The 24,299-nt window shown below is 35.8% G+C and overlaps 1 protein-coding gene across 2 annotated transcripts in view; it reads right to left on the bottom strand.

The window, feature by feature from the left end:
* Positions 1-253: 253 nt before the first annotated feature.
* Positions 254-24,299, bottom strand: part of TTK (TTK protein kinase) — a gene marked incomplete at its 3' end in the record, with an annotated part of 40,244 nt that continues 16,198 nt past the window's right edge. For both annotated transcript variants that reach the window (XM_079939588.1, XM_079939587.1), the window contains exons 12-22: positions 18,148-18,284; positions 16,661-16,787; positions 13,238-13,330; positions 9,656-9,813; positions 9,373-9,524; positions 7,880-8,004; positions 6,229-6,309; positions 3,019-3,195; positions 2,427-2,511; positions 2,027-2,124; positions 254-340 (exon numbers count right to left, since the gene is read on the bottom strand). In XM_079939588.1, the coding sequence (XP_079795714.1) occupies positions 254-340; positions 2,027-2,124; positions 2,427-2,511; positions 3,019-3,195; positions 6,229-6,309; positions 7,880-8,004; positions 9,373-9,524; positions 9,656-9,813; positions 13,238-13,330; positions 16,661-16,787; positions 18,148-18,284 (1,320 nt within the window). The remainder of the gene's footprint in view (positions 341-2,026; positions 2,125-2,426; positions 2,512-3,018; positions 3,196-6,228; positions 6,310-7,879; positions 8,005-9,372; positions 9,525-9,655; positions 9,814-13,237; positions 13,331-16,660; positions 16,788-18,147; positions 18,285-24,299) is intronic.

The following is a 24,299-nucleotide window of genomic DNA, read 5'->3' as shown; positions in this document are numbered from 1 at the left end:
AAGTGTGAAAATGATATCAAATAGATTAGATTTACAGGGAAGCACAAAAGAGAAAACAATTCTACAATTTAGTACATACAGTGTCATTAGTGGTTTTTTACAGTTTTCTTTTGAGGATAATCCACTGAATTTTTCTGCCAATGACATTTCAGAGTGAAGTTGTCTTCAGGAGTAGATTTCCACACAGAATCAAGAGTATAACAGTCCAATATATTTTACAGGTGATACCTGACAGTTTATGAGTAGGTGCAAATCATTTTTTTCCCCATTTTTTTTCCAAAGTCTTGGATGATGAACAGGAATCATGGCTCTCACCACCACTATAGTGCTCATATAAAGTCTGAAATTAAAAACACACATCTGATTTATAACTTTTAAAATTCAATGTATTACCATATCAGATTAACAATGGTTTAACTCCACATCTTCTAATATGTAACAAATTTCTCCCTTGTTCTTATAATTAGGAAATTATTTTATACACTATTGGAGATAATGAAAAATTTTTAAACAGCTAGCTTGGCCTAAGAATCAGCGATCATGCAATGCAGATCAATCTTTCTGTAAGAAAAATGTAACATAGCTATTTATAAGCATATATATGCATCCTCAAGGCCTTCTTAATCTCCCTTACTTTTTCTTTTTCTTTTCTGTTTCAACAAACCTCTTTTTAAATTGTTTATTTTTATTGAAGTATAGTTGATGTACAATATTGCATAGCAAAACTTTTTTTAAAAATTGAAGTACAGCTGATTTATAATATTGTGTTAGTGTCTGGTGTACAGCTAAGTAATTCAGATTATATCTATATCTGTATCTATCTATCCCTCTCTCTATATATTGTTTTTCATATGCTTTTTCATTATAGGTTATTACAAGATACCTTACTTTTTCTTAAATAAAGCCAGTCTTAGATAAATTCCTATACTGTAAAATACGCTCATCAGGAAATATACTTTCAGCTGATATTTAAACTAAAGAATGGAAGACATTTAAAAAAAATACAACTGCTATACAAATAAGTATAATTAGCTATATTAAAATCTACATATTTAGTAAAGGACTTAAGGCTAAGCCAACATCTAATTTATGAAGATGAAAGGTATCTTTGCCATCAAGGAACACATAACCTTAGTGATAAAGGTAACCCACCTCACTTTTATTTATAAAAGACTTTAAACAATACACTGGTAGAAATTTAAAACATAGAGAAAAATTACAAAACAAATTTTGTCCAATTTCAATTCCTAAAGCCATTGATTTAGCTATCAGAACTTGAGAAAATTTAAGAAAAAATTTATCTTATATCATATGGATACAAATATAATGGTGAATATATAGTAAATTCCTCCAAAACTGTATCCAAGTTCTTAACATCTTAGATTGGTGTTATCCCTATCCATAGAGCTAACAGTGATTTTAGTTTAAGCTCCCATAATTTTACAATAATGTTATAACTGATATATATAACTAGTAACTAAAGTCAAGAAGCATACCTAGTGTTCTGGAAATGACTAGGTGTTTGATGTCAGTGAGATCCAAAAAATTATGGTATAGATATAAAGAGGCATTGGGAGACTAAAAGATTTGAGACATTTGCTTTGAGAAATGTACTGACTGCTATATACAGCCTCACAGAAGTCATTACATGTGACAAGTACTGTGATTTCTCTACGATGGTTTAAAAATAAAGTTGGCTAGAAAAAAATGAATTCAAAAGCTGTGTTAAAAATGGTGTTGATTTAAGCTTCCTTATTGAATTTATTCCAGTTGAGACCCAACAGCAGTCTTTTCAATGCACCCTGTATGACAATCCATTTTCAATTGTGCTGTCTGCACAGTAAGAATATAAATCTAATAAATCTATATTTGTCAAAAAGTACATGTTAAGTATCTAAATACAGAAACACACTTCATAGCTGATCTGATGATTGGGCCAACTTTCCTTTGCATTACCTGTTTAAGTGTCTAACTCACTAAATTATACAAAACGATTAAAATTAGTGTAGACAAAGAATAGACATACTTTAGCAGTTTTCAAAATGGAGTTAGGAGAATTCAGGCCAACAAGTTGGCCCAGAACATATTTCATTTCTTCAGTGGTTCCCTTAGCCATCTGGTTCCCTGTAAAATAATATATATAATCAATAGCACACTGGTATCAAATAAGAAAAATATAAGTTCATATATAAATATGTATTCTGTTTAAAAGCACAATAACTGGCATTCTTGTAACTTATCACTGATCATAGCCCCTTACCTAGGATAGGTAAAAATGAATGACAGCAGGTAGAGAAAGGTGATCTCATTTATTTTAGTATTTAGCATTAAGGAATATCCTTAAGGAAGGAGGCAGGCAGGAGGAGAGCAGCCAGAAGGCTGTTTATATTAGCAATCTGGTAATAAACTTATTTTTAAAGAAGTACCTGGATGAGTTTGAATCTGAACATATGGATGTGCCAGGAGCTCAGGAATGGAGATCCTCTGTTTAGGGTCCCTTATTAAGCAACACTATAAAAATAAAGATAAATTTTTTAAAAAAACGAAGCAAGTTTTCTTATGCAATATTGATACAGTATTTTCCCAGACTGCATCATATTACAGAAGTTGCTTTCTAGAGAACCTACTTAGAAATGACAAAATTATTTTACACGTCATTTTTGCAAAATCTCCAAGTATTCATAAGTTTTAAAAACCTTCAAAGTGAACTTAACACATCTTTAAAAACTAACTCAGTAAGCAATTCCTCTCAATAGACCTCTCAGTTATATCTAAGCCAGTTACATAATTCCAATCATTTCAACTATTTCTTTTTCTTTCTTTTTTCTTTTCTGGGTGTGCCATGCGGCTTGTGGGATCTTAGTTCCCTGACCGGGGATTGAATCCGGGCCATGGCAGTGAAAGTGCTGAGTCCTAACCACTGGACAGCCAGAGAACTCCCTCAGCTATTTCTTTAAGTAAACAATTAAGTACTACATGAAATATAGCTCTTCTATATGTATATACTATTAATGTTACCTTTAACACATCTTGAAGATCTTTCTCTGGAATATCAGGAAATTCAATTTCATGATTAGGGTCAATTATGGCATGTAATTTAGAAATCTGATTAATGATATGCTGAAACGGTGTTTTCCCGTAAGTCATATAGTACAAAATGCAACCTAAGGACCAAACATCACTTTTGGGGCTTATCTAAGTTAAAAAAAAAAAAAAAAAAAGAAGTTACTGTTATTTTAACATAAAATTAAAATATTATACACACACACACACACCCTAATATTTAAAATCATAACTAAATCTCAATAAATGTCCAACTATTAGACTATGTTCATGACAAAACATCCTCTTCTTGTTTTGATTACACTTGGTTATTTTATCAAAAGAAATGAACTTCAGTTTAAATCTTTCAACAAACTCATAATCAAAATATTTCAACTGAAACAAAATATGACATTCTTGTCAGCCTGTGAAAACACAAAACTAAAAACCCTAAGTGCACATTTTAAATTTACATGTTTTCCCCAAAATTACTGAATTAAAATAAGTTTTTATATAAATTCATAAGTATGTATGGATTTTAAAAAGGTTATTTAAGTTGAGCTATCCTAAACTTAAGAACACAAACTATAGAGCCAGACTGGGCTGGGCTGGGCTTGAATCCTGGTCTTATCACTAGCTAGTAATTCTACATGTCTCTGTTTCCTCATCTCTAAAACAGAAATAACAAAAGTACGTTGTCATGGGCCTTAAATGATGTAACCATGAGATATGGGTAAGCATAGAGAATAGTTTCTGGTATAGTAAGTACTCAATAAATATTACTTATTATTAAATGTTCTTTGTATTAAATAATCTCATTAGAAATAATGTGATATTATAACATAATTATGCTTTTGACTTTTAAAAGAACATGATTAAGACCAAACACAGAAGTGAGCATAATAAATGAGAATGGCTAAATTCCTCTTTTAAAAGATACTCAATATGCATTAAAACAAAATGTAACCACATGCTCTACACAAAGGATTAATCTAAACCAAATGACACAGAAAGGTACAAGGAAAAAAGAAATGGACATCTATAACCAAATGCAAGAAAGAAAAAAAAAAAGGAAATGAAAGCAGAGACAGCAATATTAATATTAGAAAAAGAGAACATGGCAAAATGCTTCTAACAGAAGAGAGAAAGCCATTTTACAGTGATAAAAGGTACAATCAACCAAGAAGAGATGACAGTTATGAACTTCTATGCACTGAAACCACATTTAATAGAACTATATAAAGCAAAAATTGTATTAAATTCTTTGAAGGAGGGCAGATTTAAACATGCCTTTCAGAACATGATAGAATAGATCCCGTTATCTGAACACAAAGAAAACTGAAAATTAATAAAAAAATAACCTGCTCTTCCTCCAATTTAACCACTTGGAAATATAAGTCCATTTCTAAATACTAAATCATGAATTAAAACTGGAAAAATGGCTGTGGCCGTGTGGTTTTCAAACTCTCCAAAGCCCCAGATAAGACAGACAGAGCAGCCTGGTAGCAAAACCATAAACATATGGAAAATATTTACAATAAAAGCGGAACGTGAATGGAGACAAACTACCCACAGCCACAGGTCGTGCGTGGTAGAGGCATTTGAAGCAGAGAGGAGAGAGGAGTAATGAATGGGCCCAACAGATCTCAGAACAGGAGCCCCAGATGGCCAAGCCTATTCACCGGAAAGCAATTCAAGAACAGAGGGAGACTGGGAGGGGCTTTGAGCTCTTCCATAACAAGGATTACCTCCCATGTTGGGATAAAAATTTATCTTCTATTCAGAATCACTAGTTGAGATTGACCAATACGACCTATTTAAGTACTGAGTTGATAACTGAAAAGAATCTGAACACTACATGCAGTTCAAAGTAAATTTTATTTTAAAGTAACAAAGAATGAAACAATTTTAAAACTGAAATTAGAAATTTTGGAAATTAATGAAAATAAGAAACACTACCATAAAACCTAGAAGTAGCAGCTAAAGTAAAACTCAAAGTAAAATTCAGTTTTAATGTTTTAATTATAAGGAAGAATACTAAAATTAAATTAGCAATTATTTAAATGCAGAAGCTGGGGGGAGAAACCTAAAGGGAATATAAATAACAAAGATAAAAGCAGAAACTAATTAGAAGACAAATGAAAATAGAATTAATAAATGAAATGAAGACCTGGATCTTTAAAATTAACAAAACCCTGGCAAGTCTAATCAAGAAAAAGAGAAAGACAAATCTAAGTATTAAAAGAAAAGGAGAAGCTAAAGAGGTATAAAAAGAATTTTTATAAGAGAGACTATTTGGCATAATTTTATGCCAGCTATTTGAAAAGATATTTAGAAGCCACAATTTCCTAGGAAGGAAAATATAATTTAGTAAATGAAAGCACATTTATTAAGCAATTGTTTCAAGCTGGACAATGTACTAAGTGCTCTGTATTCTTTCTCATTTAATCCTCAATTACTTTTAAAATAGGTACTGTGTGCAAGCCTAACTTGCAGATGAAGAAACTAGGCAAGTTCAGTCACAAAGACAGTTGATAAAGAGGCAGATCTATGACTTGAACGCAGGTACTGCACAGTGGTGTGTGCTTGCATCCATTTGAGGACACTGGTATAGAGAAAGAAGGATTAGCTTGGGAGCCAGAGGCACCATGGCAGGCGGAATGGACCCAGCAAGGGGCACCAACGAGGCTAACACAAAAGCTCACAGAGGTGGTGAAATAAGAAAAGTGGGAAGGCACCTGGGAATATTACCTACTAGAGTTGTTCTTGGAAACAGAAAATTAACAAATGAAGAAACGGTAAATAAAATTTAAGAATCAGAAAGGAAACAAAGGTTATCAGTTCACTGTTATTTAATTTAAGGTGCCCGTATCAGAGCTAATTTAGTCTTATTTTTTTTCTTTATTTTTAAAACTCAAAACACATCCTGTGTGCATTTCTTACAGGAGCACATTGTGAGGCATCACCATATTAAAAGCGCAATATTAAAAGAACAATCTCAAATCAATAAAGAAAAGTGAAACTGAATCCCATGACAGTTTGCTTAATAAAGCAAGGTCTCTGTAATGGCCTAAAAAGTTTTAGAACTTAAAGAAATAAATTTTCAGTTATCTGTTAAGTTCATTCAGAGACTAGCCCATTCCCTATTTGTGCCAGAGAAATGGTATGTAAATAACCTTACGGTACCTTCGATTTGGATTTCCCATTTTCTCTTGAGGAAGACATATCTTTGATTGCTTCTGGTGGCATATAATTAACTGTACCAACCTACTTGCCAAATCACAGAAAACACAGAAATCAATGAAAATACTTCATTCTGCTTTAGATTTTTTAAAACACGAATGCCAGATTTTTGGCAACTTGGAGAGTTACAGGTTTCAGTTAATATATTTGAGAAACTCTAATAACTGAGAAAAATATTAAGACATAAATTTCTTCACAATTCCAGCAAAATAAATTAGATTCATAATAAAAATAATTGACTCCTTACAGAATGCTGAGCTATTTCTTATGGTGGGCAGCAACCATAAATCTTTCCAGGATAAAATTATATTAATGGCCATAAACTTTGAAGGAATTGATCAATCGCTCATTTCTGTGCTGGAATAGACCCAGAACACTTTTTTATTTTTTTTATTTTTATTTATTTATTTATTTTTGCCGTAGGCGGGCCTCTCACTGTTGTGGCCTCTCCTGTTGCGGAGCACAGGCTCCGGACGCGCAGGCTCGGCGGCCATGGCTCACGGGCCCAGCCGCTCCGCGGCATGTGGGATCTTCCCGGACCGGGGCACGAACCCGCGTCCCCTGCATCGGCAGCCGGACTCTCAACCACTGCGCCACCAGGGAAGCCCCAGAACACATTTTTAAATAAACCAAACAACAACCAAAAATCTAGCTTTGTCTCCCTGGGCCCACGTCCAAATAGAGATGAGATGGGTGTCTGCATTATGCAAGATTTTCCACAGCAGGAGTATGCCAACCTTACACTGCATTCATTTTATTCTAAAATGATTCTGCTTTCAAACACAGAATACCTATACTTTAGAGCCTTACCATAGACGATATCGTCAAGCTGATTTACAACTAAATGTTCAGCCATATTTTTGATCTAGAAAGAAGTGATTGTCAAATAGAATTGTTTGAAGGGCATGCTGCCCATCTACTCCTGAAAGAATCCAGTTTTACTGCTAGGATTAAGGAAGATCCACGTCAGCAATCTGTATACATGAAACACACTGTCTTGGCTCCAAGCAGGATTATTTTTAGTCATTCTTTGGTTGTCATCACCTCAGTTTTTAGGGGGACACATTTATTAAGATTGCTATTGCATATCCTATTATAAAAATGCAGCTGAGTATATTTATTATGGTGTTTCCAATAGGAAGGCCCAATTAAGAATTTTTTTTCAAATGTAAGTGATAGGGAAAGCTTTACTTCTCTGGAAGAATGAAATAATTTTACCTTATGGACAATGAAAAACATGAAACTGCAATTCTCTCTTTGGTTGCTACCAGGAAACTGAGACAAAGTTTCAGGTGAATTTTAGATAATGACCAAGATGATTTCCAAGGCAGATATTACTGCTTCTCTACCTCAGCTATAGGAAAACCATTCAAAATTGCTGGATATATTTCTACCGGATCTTGACTTTCTATACTAAAATTGTCTTAATCATGTGATTAATTTGTTTTTTATAGTTATAATATCTGTTCTTGTAAAAAGGCTTCAAATCCTTTGAAAAATGAAGTAGGGAAAAATAAAATCCTCATTAGCAAAATAATACTTCAAAGGTGAAAAGGAATTGAACTCTACTGTGTGGTAACCAGCCATTCATTACCTGAGAGTCTTTAACAATACTTGTTGTATCTGGTTGCATTTGGTTTGCAATTCCAAAATCAATTAGCTTTAGCATTCCATCAACTATCAGAAAGTTAGCAGGTTTCAGATCACTGTGAACAATACCTTCAAAATAAAAATCCATTATAATATTAGACCATGATAAACATCCTAAGTACAAAAAAATTTCACAATCTGCTGAGTTGATTCCTTTAATTAGTCAATCAAATTAAATATTCACTTTTAATGTACACTACAAACATACAGCACTTGCTACGTGCCAGGCACTATTTGAAGTTTGTCGCTTGTATTGAATCATTGAACCCTCATACCAATGCTGAGGTTAAGTACTATTATTATCCCCACTTTTAGCTGAGGAAACTAAGGCAGAGTTTAAGCAATCTGTTCAAGGTCACACAGCCTAAGTAACAGTGTCATGAGTTGAACCCAGGCAGTCTGGCTTCAGAGTTTATGCTCTTAACAACCACTGTGATTCACTGCCCACGAGAGAGCACTGTAAATTACACTGCCAGGTGGTAGGAGCCTAATGCTCCTGACATATCCTTCCCTACAGCCTGATCTTCATCACTGGTGAATTATCTTTTAACTTATGGGACGGGAGACACAAGGAGACGATTTACAATTACCTACATTATCAGTTATTTAAAATAAGGAAAAGGTAAAGGCAAAGAAGCCATAAAAAGAACCAAGGCCAAGTAAGGTGAAAGCCAACCCAGAATGTAGGGCTAACAGTTAAAAAAAAAAAAAGTAAAACCAACTCCCATACAAGGTACACAATACAAAACAACTAGGAGAATAAGTGAAAAAAAATCTCAGATTTTTAGGATACCTGAACCCCAGTCTCATATCTGCTATAATCCAAGTATTTGGAGACCCAGGATTATGGACTATGTTAATACTGACAAAGATACATTTCGTATTATGCATGCTCTATGGATGTGGGGATTTGAGTTCATGCACTATATCCTCTCGTTAACAGCATTTTTTTTAAATTAATTTATTTATTTTTGGCTGTGTTGGGTCTTCGTTGCTACGCGCGGGCTTTCTCTAGTTGCCGCGAGAGGGGGCTACTCTTTGTTGAGGTGCGCGGGCTTCTCATTGCGGTGGCTTCTCTTGTTGCGGAGCACGGGCCCTAGAGCGCACGGGTTTTAGTAGTTGCGGCATGTGGACTCAGTAGTTGTGGCACACGGGCTCAGTTGTTCCGTAGCATGTGGGATCTTCCCGGACCAGGGATGGAACCCATGTCCCCTGCATTGGCAGGCGATTCTCAACCACTGCGCCCCAAGGGAAGTCCCTGTTAAGAGCATTTTAAAGAAATGGTTTTGTCCCTTCATCTTTATTAAACTTCCAAATATTTAGTTTATCTAGCCTAAAGGTGCCAATAACCAATACCTTAAAATTATAGGTGTATTTCTCTAAGATAGCACTACTAATGAATATTTTAATTTTACATACGAAGAGATTTTAAAATACCATGTTGATGAATCGTGTGAACTGCCTCCAACATATTTTTCCAGTAACTCTTGCGTTCCCATGGATTGATGGATTTTTTCTTTTTAAGCCAAGTATTAAGATCAATATTTCCACATTCCATTACCATGTAGATGTACTGATCTGTGATTTCACTGGCATTAAAAACAAACAAAAACAACAAAACAATAAATGGTTAGGTTATACTACTAAGATTTACAAAGTATTTATCTTAAGAATTAGAGAAAAAAAAGTCTCCTTTTTAAGTTAAAAAAAAAATTCTTACTAATCATAAAGTCGGATGATTTTATCACTGTGTTGTTGTAGTTTATTCAGATAAGCAATTTCATTCCGGTAACTATCAATTGTTTGGCTATCTGCTTCTTCTAAGTTCACATACTTTATAGCATGTATCTGTTTCTTTCCATTCAACACCTGAAATACCTATAGAGTAGAACAAATGAAAAAGGTTAGAATACACTATTTACATACTGCCACAATATTTCTACATTAATAGATAAAATCTTAGATAAAGGATTATTGATGTGAATAATTTAAAATGTCTGGGTTTATTTTGAGTATAGAAGGAAAAAAAGCATGTTAGGAGAGTAACAGTACATTCTCAACTACCTATGACAATGGGCATAGGTAGTTGCCCTATCTACGTATAAGAAAGGTAATTTAAATTTCATATACATTCATAACACTCTGTTAGATGTTGCAACCAGAAAAAGACATTAAAAAATGCTAAGGAAGACTAAGGGCTGTAATAAAGATAATTCATGGCACAGATGGTGTTTATTCCACTGTGCCTGGAGTTGACAATTTCATTCATGTGGTCGAGAATATTTTAAAATAGGTACTAATTGTAAGCTATTAGTATACTCGGCTGTAAAAAGTAGATCAGGTCCAATTTTCAAAATCAAGTTGACAGGAACAAGATGTTCCTGTCAGCATATTGAGGTCCAGGTCAAATTGCTCTGGCTATAATGACAGTCAACTTCTAAGCAATATTGATAAGGCAGATAGTACATTTCGAAAACACTGCTAATGTGTCTAACTTTCAGCAAACGTGCAACAGGGATGGGGCTTCTAAAATGCAAGAATTCAGATACAAAATGCTAGTGTAAGCAAGAAAAATTACATTCATTTATCTCCTTGCACCCACTGAAGTAAAACATCATTTATTTAAAAGCCATTAACCATGACTATCCAGCAGATGCTGGCAAGAAGTGAGAAAAGAGCCGAAGTGTAGATGCGGTTCATGCACTTCAAGTGCACTGTTAAGCAGAGTCTGTCAGGTACAGCTGAGTTACCTGCATTTTAAATACAAAACTCTAACAAAGTATTACTAGTTTTACTTGCACAGAAAGCAAATTAGAGGAGGAGGGGCATAAAACAGTGATAGGGCAAGAAGCGGCAGAAAGTAGCAAGGAAGAAAATTTTAAAACAGCAGAAAGCCATTTTGTGTGAGGTAAACAGCCTTATAGTGTCAGAGTTAGAATCTGTCAGTTTCATGGAAAGTTAATGAAAGAACTAGAAAGGTTAGTGTTTTGAACATTCCCACTAGCCCTATGAATTTTCTAAATTCTCTTAATAGGGTGTAAGTTGGTCACTGTCTATACTCTAGCATAGACAGCATAAACAATGTTAGTTTCATCAAGCATGTTACCCTCTTTTCCCTGAGGTGTGATGATTTTGTCAACGCCGTCATAATAATTAAATAATAATTCAATCGCACTAAGAAAATATGGGTCAGTCATAGCTTTATCACTTGGCCCTTGACTTAAGTAAGCTTACATTTTCATTATCCTCCAAGGAAAAAATGTTTAAAACACTGTTAAGATTATTGTACATCTTCTGAAAGCATGCTACTAAATAAATAAATATGTTGGTAAAAATCAATTCCATCATCCTTTTATTCCCATGCCTAAAATGTAAGGCAAGGAAGAGAACAAAGGAAATGTACACAGAAATTAATATTATTGAACAACTGCTAAACATGGTAATGTATACACCTTATTTATAGTAAGTTAACAAGACATCTTAAGCAAGTCTAGTTATTGTCAGCTGGCTTAAAAAATTATAATAAAACTTAAAATGAACCAAACAGGCTGTGTTTCATGTATCATCCTTAACAACTTAAGAGTAGCAAAAGAGCTGAGGAGGGCTTTTCATTCAACAAACACTTCAGTGTTTGCTATTTTTCCAGCCACTGTTCTAGATAACGGAGCAAACATTGGTGAGCAAATCAGACAAACACCCCTATGCTGATGGAACTCACATTCAAGTGCAAGGGGACACAAACAACAAAACCAAATAAGTCAATTACAGAGCATATTAGCAGATGAGCTACAGAGAAAAATAAAGCAGGAGAGGGGAACGGAGCTTGCTGGCAACTGGAAGGTAGGAGTTGGGGTTATAGAGCATGGTCAAGGAAGCACTGATTGAGAAGACACTAAAGCAAAGATGTGAGGGTATCGAGGAAAATCGACTCTTATGCTAAAATAGGCCAGGAGAGCAAGGACTGAGTCAGCGAGACTAGTTAGAGGGCGACTGTAACAGTTCAGGTGAAAAGATGAAGCTACTTTGGCCGAAGGGATAATAGTGGAGGTGGTGAGGAACAGTCAGATTGTGGACAGACTTTGAGGTAGAACCAGTAAGACTGATGATTGGCTGGGTGAATGTCGAGAGAAAGTGCAGTCAGTGACGACCCCAGGCTGCTTGGCCCAGCAACTGGAAGAATGAAGCTGCCATTTACTGAAATGGGAAAGACTATGAAGCAGCAGTTAGGCTTGGGACATATTAAGTTTTAAGTATCTATAGACACCCAAGAAGAGACGCTGAGCAGTCAAATTGGATACATAAGCCCGGAATTCAAAGAAGAAGTCTGAGCTGGAAATACAGATTTGGGAATTGTCAGCATGTACATGGTACATGAAACCACGAGACTGGATGAGAACACCAAGGGAGTAAGCGAGTTTAGAGAGAGAAGAAAAGAGAAGAAAAGCCAAGAACTGAGCTCGGGGGCCCTGCACCATTCAGACCAGGGATATGAGGAGGACAGAGAAGGAACGGTTGCTGGCCAGGAGGAACACTGAAAGAGGCGGAGTGGGAAAAAAAGCTTCAGTGAGGAAAGAAAAATCAACTGTGCCAATTGCTAGGTAACCCACAATCAAGGCTAACAATTAGTTTTGGCAAAAACATGGAGGTCATTAGTGATTTTGATAACAATTGTTTGGTGAATAATGAAGGTAAAAGTAAAAATCTGATTTAAGTGGATTTAAGTGAACAAAATGAGAAGAATTGAAGATGGGAGGTTTAGACAACTCTTTTGAGATCCCTTCCAGCCAGAGAATTAGAACCACATACATTTAGAACCCAGATAAATTTAGGAAATGATCTATTCCAAATCTAGAAATTCATGTGTTGCTAAATGTTTCTGAAAAGAAAAACTCAGAACAAAACAAAACCCATTAATCAAATACCTTGCTGAATCATCCTAGGCATAGCAGTTATTCACATCACAGTCTGACTCACTTTTAGAAAGACTCTGGTGATAATACGAAGCTGTCATTTGCCACCCCCAAGTCAATGTTAATGTTATTTAGAGAAGAAATATGGAATCATAGGACATTGGAGGGAAGAACAGGGAACTGAAATTAAGAGGTGGGTCTAAAGAAATATGCCATTTGTTGAGGGGAGGGGATGGGGGGAAGGGATGGGAGAAGGGGATGAGAAGGAGTTTTTGGCTCAAGGGAAATACAGGCCCCTAGAAGTTAAGAAAAAAGGCCTCAAAAGGTAAAAAGACAAAGAGAGGAAAGTTTAAAATATTTTTATCCATTCCTTAAATATTCAGGATACCTACCTTACTTGAACCTCCACTTCCTAGCTGCTTCAATATGGAATACATTTTTCCGTTAACTGAAATGCATTCATTTGCTGAAGAGGATGCTGAAATCTAAATCATTAAAATAGATAAGGATTCAAATGTTCAGAGAACATGCCTGAGAAACTAGCTTGCATTTAGTACAGTGAAATGCTTCCAATTCTGAAATTATCTGAACTCTTAATTAGATGTCACAATATTTCAATATTTTAAAGAAGCAATTTACATACTTTAGTCAAAAAAATAAACTTATTAAATTAATATATAGGCAAAGTTCCAAAGTCTCCGCTTCCAACTTGCCTTTACTTCTTAACATAATACATAAATAGAAAATTTAAGGGGGAAAAAACCCTCTTAATGTCCAACACACAAACTCACAAGCTATCGCTTTTCATCTTTCTTACCTGTTCTTTTTTCTTACACAAACCTTTTTACTTACATACGTACATATATAAACACACAACTTTAACTATATATTTTTTTCTCCTGGAGCATTACATTATAAAGGAAGCAGCATGCTAAGGTGCTAAGAGTTCCAGAGTCAATCAGACAGATGCAGATTTTAGTGATGCCCCCTTTATGCTGAGTGATATTCAACACGCTGCTTATTTTGAACTTGAGCATCTTCCTCAGCAAACTCTCAACCGATGTACTATATACAACACGCCTCCCCTCTCTTCCCTGATGCTAGACCATCTGTGGACCTATAAACGCTCTGAACAGATGGAGTGTGTGAGGACTTACTCTGAGCTGACAAGGAAGCTGGAGACACAGAGAGTGCCTGATTAGCTGATTAACCAAGTTGAAACAAGGTCTGAATAAACCTCAATTCAACTAAGTCCTGCTTTACAGCCCAAATGGTAGAATCTTTCTCACGTGCTCTCCTTCTACATAACATAAAAGATAAGCCTTCTCATAATTCAAAAACAGTAATGTATGTACCCCAATGTTCACTGCAGCACTATTCACAATAGCCAGGACATGGAAGCAACCTAAGTGCCCATCAGCAGATGAATGGATAAAGAAAATGTGGCACATATATACAATGGAATATTACTCAGCCATAAAAAGAAATGAAATTGAGTTATTTGTAGTGAGGTGGATGGTCCTAGAGTCTGTCATACAGAGTGAAGAAAATCAGAAAGAGAAAAACAAATACCGTATGCTAACAGATATATATGGAATCTAAAAAAAAAAAAAAAAGGTTCTGATGAACGATTTTAGGACAGGAATAAAGACGCAGACATAGAGAATGGACCTGAGGACACGGGGAGGGGGAAGGGTAAGCTGGGACGAAGTGAGAGAGTGGCATGGACATATATACACTACCGAACGTAAAATAGATAGCTAGTGGGAAGCAGCCGCAGAGCACAGGGAGATCAGCTTGGTGCTTTGTGACCACCTAGAGGGGTGGGATAGGGAGGGTGGGAGGGAGACACAATAGGGAGGGGATATGGGGATGTATGTATACATATAGCTGATTCACTGTGTTATACAGCAGAAACTAATACAACATTGTAAAGCAATTATATTCCAATAAAGGTGTTAAAAAAATAAAAGATACGGTTTCTAATTTCTTTAATCTAGGGCTGAACAACACTGTTGAGTCATGAAGTATGTTTTCTGTAAGAAAGTGTTAGGCTTTGAAACATGTACCCATTATTTGTCATTGAGTTGTAACTTCATCACAAGTCTTCACTGCTCCCTCCCCTCTCTTGCTTTTGGAGCTTCCTCTCCTACTTAAACTGAAAATTTCTGAGAGGAAAGGAAGCCCTTCAATAGTCTTTGCCCCTAGCTGCTGAAAGTTATTAGATAAAGTAATTCTGACCTATTTCGGATTCAATGCCGATGTGACATTCAGTCTCCTACACCGGACATACCGCAAGGCGCTTAGGCTAAGGTCACTTCACTTCCCTTCTCCAACCTGTGCCACAGCTTCCTATCTATCCCTCTTGGGGCAAAATTTAAAGGGCCCAGCAGAACCCTCAGGGTCACCCCTGCCCCTTGGGGAGCTCTAGCCACACTCTGGCCTCCTTTAGTTTCCTCCCGACACTGGCCTCTTCTGGAAGGCTCCTCGACCCTTCACTCGGTCATGTCTGCTTGGCTTTCAGAGTTCAGCTCAAACAGGCTGAACTACTACTACATAACTAGTAGCTCAATGAATGCTTTTTGAATGAACGTGTGGGCAAACCTGGTCAACCTGCTCTGTCTCCTTTATAGTTATTATACTGCTGAGTCAATCCTCAAAGCACTATTATCTCTTTCCACAGTGAGTATACTCTACTGTTGGCTAAATTTTTTATTCCATTATTTTTAAAATTATGGTAAAATTTACATAACACAAAATGTAACGTCTTAACCATTTTTAAGTGTACTCTTCAGTGGGGTTGAGTACATTCACACTGTTGTACAACCATTACCACCATCTACCTCCAGGACTTCTCATCACCTCATACTGAAAAAACCCTGCACCCCTCAAACAGTAATTCCCCATTCCTCTCTCCCTCTAGCCCCTGGTACCCATTGTTCTACTTTCTGTCATCTAGTTTTTTAATCTCTTGATTTGTTTAGTTAATCACTTGTGGTTTATTTGGGGTTTTTTTTGCTGTTTTATTTAAACAATTGCTGCTAATTCTATTATTTACTAAGCACCAGGCTCTGTTGTAAGAACTACGTATATATTAACTAATTTAATCTTCACAATCATCCTATGGGGTAGATAGGTTTATTACCCCCATTTTAAAGATGATGAAATGAGCACAAGAGTTTATTTAACTTGTAAAAGGTCACATAGCTGTTAAGTAGTGAGGCCGAGAGTCAGGGACAGGCAGTCTCCCTTCAAAGCCTATTCTTTCTACCAATATTAAGCTGCTTTTCAGATAGTTATTAGAAACAAATTTTAGTATTGATGTCGAGAGAGTCTCTAAATAATTTTTTTCCCAGATGGCAATACCTTACCAGCAAAAAATTTTTTACCTTATCAATACTTTATAATAACTACTTTATAATATATTCTAGTAGTATCTCATATTGCTATTCTGATATTCTTAAAAATTTACTTGTATATTAAACAACCAGTGAAATGAAGCTGCTCACTAACAGCTGGTTTACATTGTTAAACAGAATAAAAAAATAGCCTAGATTACAGAAGAAATTTTATCTAGCTACTCAAACTAGATACTTCGGGCTAGTTAGTGAAAAAAGCTTCATTAGCTTCTTCAATAACTAACCTCTCAAAGTCATAAGGCACCTTTACGAGAATAGCAGAAAAGAGTTTTGCCTAATGGGACTAAGAATGGACAAGTCTTTAACACCATTCTTAAAAACTAGATCCTGCAAAAATAAAACCTTTGAAAGTGATCATACCTTAACATGTACCATTATAAATAAAGCTTATCAAACCTGCAAATTTTGAAGTGGAGTAACGGGTACTTGCTGCTGTTGCTGCTGGAAATAGGGAAGGTGGCTATATGGTGTTGACAACTGACAAGCAGGTAGAAAGTCGTTCTTTACAACTGGAGTCCTGAAACTGGGAAAGGTATTTTTCAAAATTTAAAACATTAAAGCTTTGAAAACAAGATTCTGACTCAGACTTTGTATGGTGGATATACATCTACATGTGTTACATCAAACAGAATCCAAATGAGTTTTCCTAGTACATCTGAATTATTTATCCTTGAGACACCATCACCAGAAATTTCATTTTGGGGGAGTTCTTTCTGAAAGTAATTTTTTGTCCCCAGACAAGAAATCCTTTTTAAAATAAATAAGATGTCATTTAAAATATAGAGTTGGGGTTATTTTATAAAATTTAGCCAAGGCAAATCTCAGCCTGTGGCTGATCACAGATTTTATGAGTGCTTCTTAACGATAACGTTCTACACAGCCTCCTGGAAGTATGTGAAAGCCAATTACATCAGAGGAGTTTGGCCTTTGAGCATAAAGCAGCTCAGCTCCCGTTCGTGCTTTGCTTGTCTTGTCCACTGTTGTATTCTCAACACCAAGAATGGTGCTTGGCACAAAGGAATTCTACAAGTATTTGTTGACAGTAAATAGTTTTGCAAGAAATAACTATATACCTTGTTTAGTTAGCTATCATTCTTTAAAATATTCTAAGTATAATAAAATTAGGTAATATATAGCAAAATTGTATTAAGTAGGAAAGAGACTAGGTTATAAAACCCCAAGGCCAGTTCTAATTAAGATCAAAGATTACATTATGAAAATGAAAAGCAAAAGGCATCATGGATTTCCGTTATGCTCTAAGACATTAAAAATATAGCCCCTAGTTATAGGATATGCCACATCCCTTTCTTTCTTTTCTTAGAAATGCCATTGATTTGCTTTTCAATATCCCTTGTGTTTCCTGTCAATCAACACCGACCAACTTCTTCACTCATCCCTCACTGCCCGCCACTCCGGTCTTGAACACCACCAGAACTATATGAGCTGCACCACCAGCAGAGACCAGCACGCTCCAGTTAACACCTCCTTTGCCGTGTAATGTATCCACACTTTACCCGCTCTAAGAATGCTAACCTTTAAAATCTCTCTCTCAATTACAGAGAGTTATCCGTGTGGCAATGCATGATTATCAAGAAGTTTTGCATACTGAGAGTATTTAAAGGTACTGCCTATAGGTAAGTATAAAAAGTATAGAGTATATATAGTAGGTACAGATTACAATATGACAGAGACTTTCATTACAATCCTTAAAAATATATCGTAGCCACCTTCCCCTCCCCTTTTACAGATAAAAAAACTGATGCTGAGAAAAATAATATGAATTTGGAAAGTCTTTAAAGTAAAAGAGCGGGATCCACCTCCAGATCCATTTGGCCCCGAAGCCCATAGTATTTCTATTGTACCAAGCAAAGAAAAGTAGTTACCAGCTCATATAATCATCCAAGACACTGTTGCTGGGTGTCTTACAAATAGATTTTGGGTCAATCCATTTAGGTGTTGATATCGGTGGCGACTGCTTTGAAACCGAAAGGGCAGGTTGCTCAAAACTGGTTTGTTTCTGCTAGACCAAAATAAAAAACACCACGATTTTGGGTTTTTAAATTAGTCACCTGTTCAACAGTTTCACAAACATAACTTCTAAAAGAAAATTAACATATGAAATACAAAAGCATGCTCAAATAGGTAGACGTATGTGTTCCAGACTTTCACTAACTTTTTAGTACAGCTCTTTTACTCTAAATTTTGAAGCCTGTTATATTTTCCTCAAAGGGACTACAAGTAGAGGGAAGGTACACAGCATTGTTTAACAAAACAGGATCTAATATCTTCTCCCATTAGGGCTACTATCACTAGCATTGAACTTTTATAATCTAAGTAAGTACTCTGTGCTTCAGAAAACTAGTCTTTCTTTAATCAGTAAAATCATTCCCTACTTTTATGTTTGGAGGGAAAATGACCAAATACTAATTATTTAGCAAAATTTGAAATGGCAAATACCTATCTAGTGTTCTTCTTTCTCCCTTGTAAAAGACATAGAGCTTGTAGAATTTATCTCATACAAATCCCAAAGCAATAATGAACATCCTCTACAGTAGAGATTGGCTGAATCTGGCCTGCTGCTTATTTTTATAAATAAACTTTTATTGGAACACAGCAATGTCTATTTGCCTACATCTTGTCTGTGGCTGTTTTCATGAGATAATGACAGAGTTCAAGAGTTGCAGCAGTGACCATCTGGCCTGCAAAGCTTACTAGGCTTTTGCAGAAAAAGCTTGCCAACTCCTGCAAACCACATTTTGCTTGAACGCTATTAGTGAGCGCTCACTACCTCTACTTCAATTTGGGGACAGCTTTAGCTGTTAGCAAGTATTCACAGATATTTAGGTTAAATCAGCTTCTATATTATAATTTCAACCCACTGGGTCCACATTATGCTCTGGAGATCCACAGTGGATAAATCTATACTATTTTCTGCATTTCAATCCTTTGAGTTTTTGAAGATAGCTAGCATGGCCACTGTATCTCTTTTCCTGGGTAAATTTTCCACTTCCTTTAAGACTTCCTCATATATATATCTGGATTAGTGGTCAGGATGGTATTAAGAATCTGTGATAGTAAGATTATTAAGCAAGGTAAGTGGAATGGTTGTACTCATAGACTGGGATGTTTGCATTTGAGATTTTGGAGATCAGAATTGAGAATATAGGAATGGGTAGCTAAGGTGACATTAAGAAAATGGGCATGAGGGAGGAAGAAGTTATGAATCTGGAGGCCAGGTGTAGGACTAGCGATACACAGGGGTGAGAAGCTAACAAAACGTGATGATAGATGTTGGGTTGAAGCTGAAAGAAGTGGTCCAGAGCCTAATGTTTTCAAAGAATGATGGGGAGTCACTAGGATGTTCAGAGATGATGGCAACGAGCAAGACAGGAGAGCATGTCCAGAAGGCAGGCGCCTCAAAAGGACAGGGTTTTGGCAAGAGAAGAAATGGTCTGGACATAGCTTCGGGGAGCTTGTAGGTAAGTGAGATGGGAGACAAAAACAGCCTCCACTTGAGGGCTGCTGCAGAAGTAGCAACCTCAAGAAACTGCCTAGTTTTTTCTTCTTTACCTAAGTGTACTATTCAGTGGTTTTTAATATATTCACAAGAGTAGGCAATCATCACCACTATTTAATTACAGAACGTTTTCATCATCCTAAGAAGCAGCTCTGTATTAGCAGTCACTCTCATTCCCCACTCCTCCTGGGCTCTGGCAACCACTAATTTACTTTCTGTCTCTATGGATTTGCCTATTCTAGACATTTATTATAAAAGGGATCACAAAATATATGGCCTTTTGTGACAGGCTTCCATCATTTAGCATGTTTTCAAGGTTCATCCATGCTATAGCATTTATCAGTACTTCATTACTTTTATTATTGAATAAAAAAATGAAATAATAAAATCAGAGTAACACATTTGCTTATTGACTCACCAGGTGATAGATATTTGTGTTATTTCTACTTTTTTACAATTATGAATAATGTTGCCATGAACATTCATGTACAAGTTTTTGTGTGGATATATATTTTCAATTCCCTTGAGTATATACCTAGCAGTAGAATTGCTGGATCACATGGTAACTGTATGTAACCTTTTGAGGAACTACCATACCATTTTTTTTTTAAATTCAGGACATTCTAATTTCAAATTAAGCACAATTAGTAATTATGATAGGTGTTTTACTTTTTAATATCTTCCCCCCAAAATTCTTAGGAATTAAATGTTATAATGAGCACTATAATTGATACGATCATAAAAAAATGCATGAATAAACATAAAATAACTAAGCGTACAAAGCAATTTTTATGAATAGCGGAACAACGCAAGTTGGTGGTTGATGAAGCAGCATATAGATACAAACCTGGAGGGCAACTAGCAGGCAGAGGAAAACTAGACCTCACGTGCAACCAGGAGTAAAAGGCAGAAAATTACTAGTAGGAAATCTCTTTTAAGAAGGCACATTTAGATTTTTTTCTTAAGTGTAAATTTTCTCAACTAGCACCTCATAATAACTCTGGTAAGGTGGTCACCATTTATTTAGGTCTCAGAATGGTCCTCTTCTGCCTTGACCCAAGAAGAGGCAGTGGAGTAAGTTATACTGCTATACCATACCATTTCAAGTGACTGCACCATTCTACATTCTCACCAGCAGTGTATGAGGGTTCATTTATCCACATCTTCATCAACACTTATTACTGTCTCTTTTTAATGATAGCCACCTTGGTGTGTATGAAATGGTGTCTCATTGCAGTTTTGATTTGCATTTCCCTAATGACAGATAAATAGTTTTAAGTCCCTTTACCATTCTACCGGTTTACAAGTTTTAAAAAGAAAAAAAGAGAAAATGCTGTTTGTCCAAGGTTCAACCTGTCAGGATTCTTCTCATCTAACATTTGTTACCTACTCCATTACTTAGATCAACAGTTCTCAAAGAGTGATCTAGAAATAGCAGAAAGAGAGGGGTTCCCAAGATCTTTTCCTGGAGTCTGAGAGGTTAAAACTATTTTCATAATCATACTAGGACATTATTTGCCTTTTTCACTTTCATTCTTTCATGAATGTAAACTAGAGTTTTCCCAAGGCTAGAAGGCACGTGATAGTGAAATAGATTGAATGCAAAAGTAGATACAAGAAATCCAGTCTTCTGTTAAGCCAACCATTATAGAAATTGTAAAAATTGTAAAACAATATCACTCTCTTCACTGTAATTATTTTGTTTTGAAAAATACTTATTTTTCAGAAGGAACATAGCTCAACATAATAAATCCATGTATGACAAGCCCACAGCAGACATCATACTCAACGGTGAAAGCTTTCCTCTAAAATCAGGAACAAGACAAGGATGCCCACTCTTCACACTGTTACTTAACATGGTATTGGAAGTCCTAGCCACAGGAATTAGACAAGAAACAGAAATAAAAGGTATCCAAATTGAAAAGGAAGAGGTAAAACTGTTACTATTTGCAGACATGATATTATATACAGAAAGCCCTAAAGACTCCATCAAAAACACCTGTTAGAAACAATCCCATTAAAAACAATAAAATACCTAGGAACAAATTTAACCAAGTAAGTGAAACACTTGTATACTGAAAACTATAAGACACCAATGAAAGAAACTGAAGACACAAATAAATGGAAAGATATTCCGTGTTCATGGATTGGAAGAATATTGTTAAAATGACCATAACTACCCAAAGCAATCTACAGATTCAATGCAATCCCTATCAAAATTCCAATAGCATTTCTCACAGCAATAGAACAACCCTAAAATTCATATGGAACCGCAAAAGATCATGAATAGACAAAGCAACCTTGAGAAAGAAGAACAAAGCTGGAGGTATCACGCTCTCTTATTTCAAACCACATCACAAAGCTATAGTATTCAAGACAGTATGACACTGTCATAAAAACAGACACACAGATCAATGGTGTTGGGAAAACTGGACAGCCACATGCAAAAGAATGAAACTGGACTACTTTCTCATACCATACACAAAAATTAACTCAAAATGAATTAAAGACCTGAATATAAGACCTTAAAATATAAAAATTCTAGAAGAAAACATAGGTGGTAAGCTCCTTAACACAGGTCTTGGCAATGAATTTTTAGATCTGACACCTAAGGTAAAGACAAAAGCAAAAATAAATAAGTAGGACTACATCAAACTAAAAAGCTTCTGCACAGCAAAGGAAACCATCAACAGAATGAAAAGACAATCCATGGAATGGGAAAAAATATTTGCAAACCACATATCCAATAAGAGGTTAATATCCAAAATACACAAGGAGGGGCTTCCCTGGTAGCACAGTGGTTAAGAATCCACCTGCCAATGCAGGGCACATGGGTTCGACCCCTGGCCCAGGAAGATCCCACATGCCATGGAACAACTAAGCCCATGCGTCACAACTACTGAGCCGCACTCTAGAGCCTGTGTGCTACAACTACTGAGGCCCATGCGCCTAGAGCCCATGCTCCGCGACAAGAGAAGCCACCGCAATAAGAAGCCCACACACAGCAACAAAGAGTAGCCCCTGCTCGCTGCAAACTAGAGAAAAGCCTGTGCACAGCAACAAAGACCCAACACAGCCAAAAAAAAAAAAACCACAGGGAACTCATTACAACTCAATACCAAAAATCAAATAACCAACTTATAAATGGACAGTGGAGGTGATTAGATATTTTTCCATAGAAGACATACAGATAAATAGCCAACAGATATATGAAAAGATGCTCAACATCACTAATCATTAGGGAAATGCAAATCAAAATCACAATGAGATATCACCTCACACCTGTCAGAGTGCCTATTATCAAAAAGAGAAGAAATAAGAAGTGTTGACAAGGATGTGGAGAAAATGGAAGTCTTGTGCAGTGTTGGCGAAAATGTAAATAGAACTACCATATGACCTAGCAATTCTACTTCTGGGTATTTATCCAAAGAAAAGGAAAACACTAACTTGGAAAGATATCTGTACCCTCATGTTCATAGCACCATTATTTACAATAGCCAAGAAATGGAAACAACCTAAATATCCATTGATGGCCGAATGGATAAAGAAAATGCAATACATAAATACAACGGAATATTATTCAGCCATAAAAAGGTATGAAATCTTGCCATTTGTGACAACACCAATGGACCCTGAGGGCATTATACTAAGTGAAATAGCTAGAGAAAAATGAATACTGCATAGTATCACTTACATGTAAAATCTTACATGGGGAAAAAAAAACCCAACAACAAAACACCAAGCTCACAGATAGTTTGGTGCTTGCTGGGGGTGGGGATGGGTGGGTGGGAGCGGGGCTGGGTGAAGAGGATCAAAAGGTACAAACTTCTAGTTACAAGATAAATAAATCATGGGGATGTAATGAAAAACGTGGTGACAATAGTTTATAATACTGAATGGCATATTTGAAAGTTGCTAAGTGAGTAGACCTTAAAAACTCTCATCACAAGAAAAAAATTTGTAGCTATGTATGGTAAAGAATATTAACTAGACTTATTGTGGTGATCATTTTGCAATAGAGTTGATCTTTGAGCAACTGGGAGATTAGGGGCACCAACCTCCCATGAAGTCAAAAATCCACATATAAGTTTACAGTTGGCGCTATGTATCCACAGTTCCACATTCTCGGAATCAACCAACCAAATATCATGTAGTACTATAGTACATATTTATTGAAAAATATCCATGCATAAGTGGACCCACACAGTTCTAACCCATGTTGTACAAGGGTCAACTGTATATACAAATATACAAATATCGAATCATTATGTTGTACACCTAAAACTAATATAATGTTGTGTATCAATTATATCTCAATAAAACAAAATACTTATTTTTAAGTGTATCTACATTCACATGTAAAAAATTTATTCTTGTTATTTTTAATAAATTAGTAAATATTTAAAAAATGTATTGGCTTTACTTTCTAATATAGCAAATACAGATAAACATAGCCTACGTAAACCAAAGCTCTTTTTTTCCCCATTTTTGGCCACGTCATGCAGCTTGTGGGATCTT

Source organism: Stenella coeruleoalba (assembly GCF_951394435.1).
Source record: "Stenella coeruleoalba genome assembly, chromosome: 12".
NCBI lineage: Eukaryota > Metazoa > Chordata > Mammalia > Artiodactyla > Delphinidae > Stenella > Stenella coeruleoalba.
The sequence above is the reverse complement of the archived record's forward strand: the minus strand, read 5'-3'. Positions and strand labels throughout refer to the sequence as shown.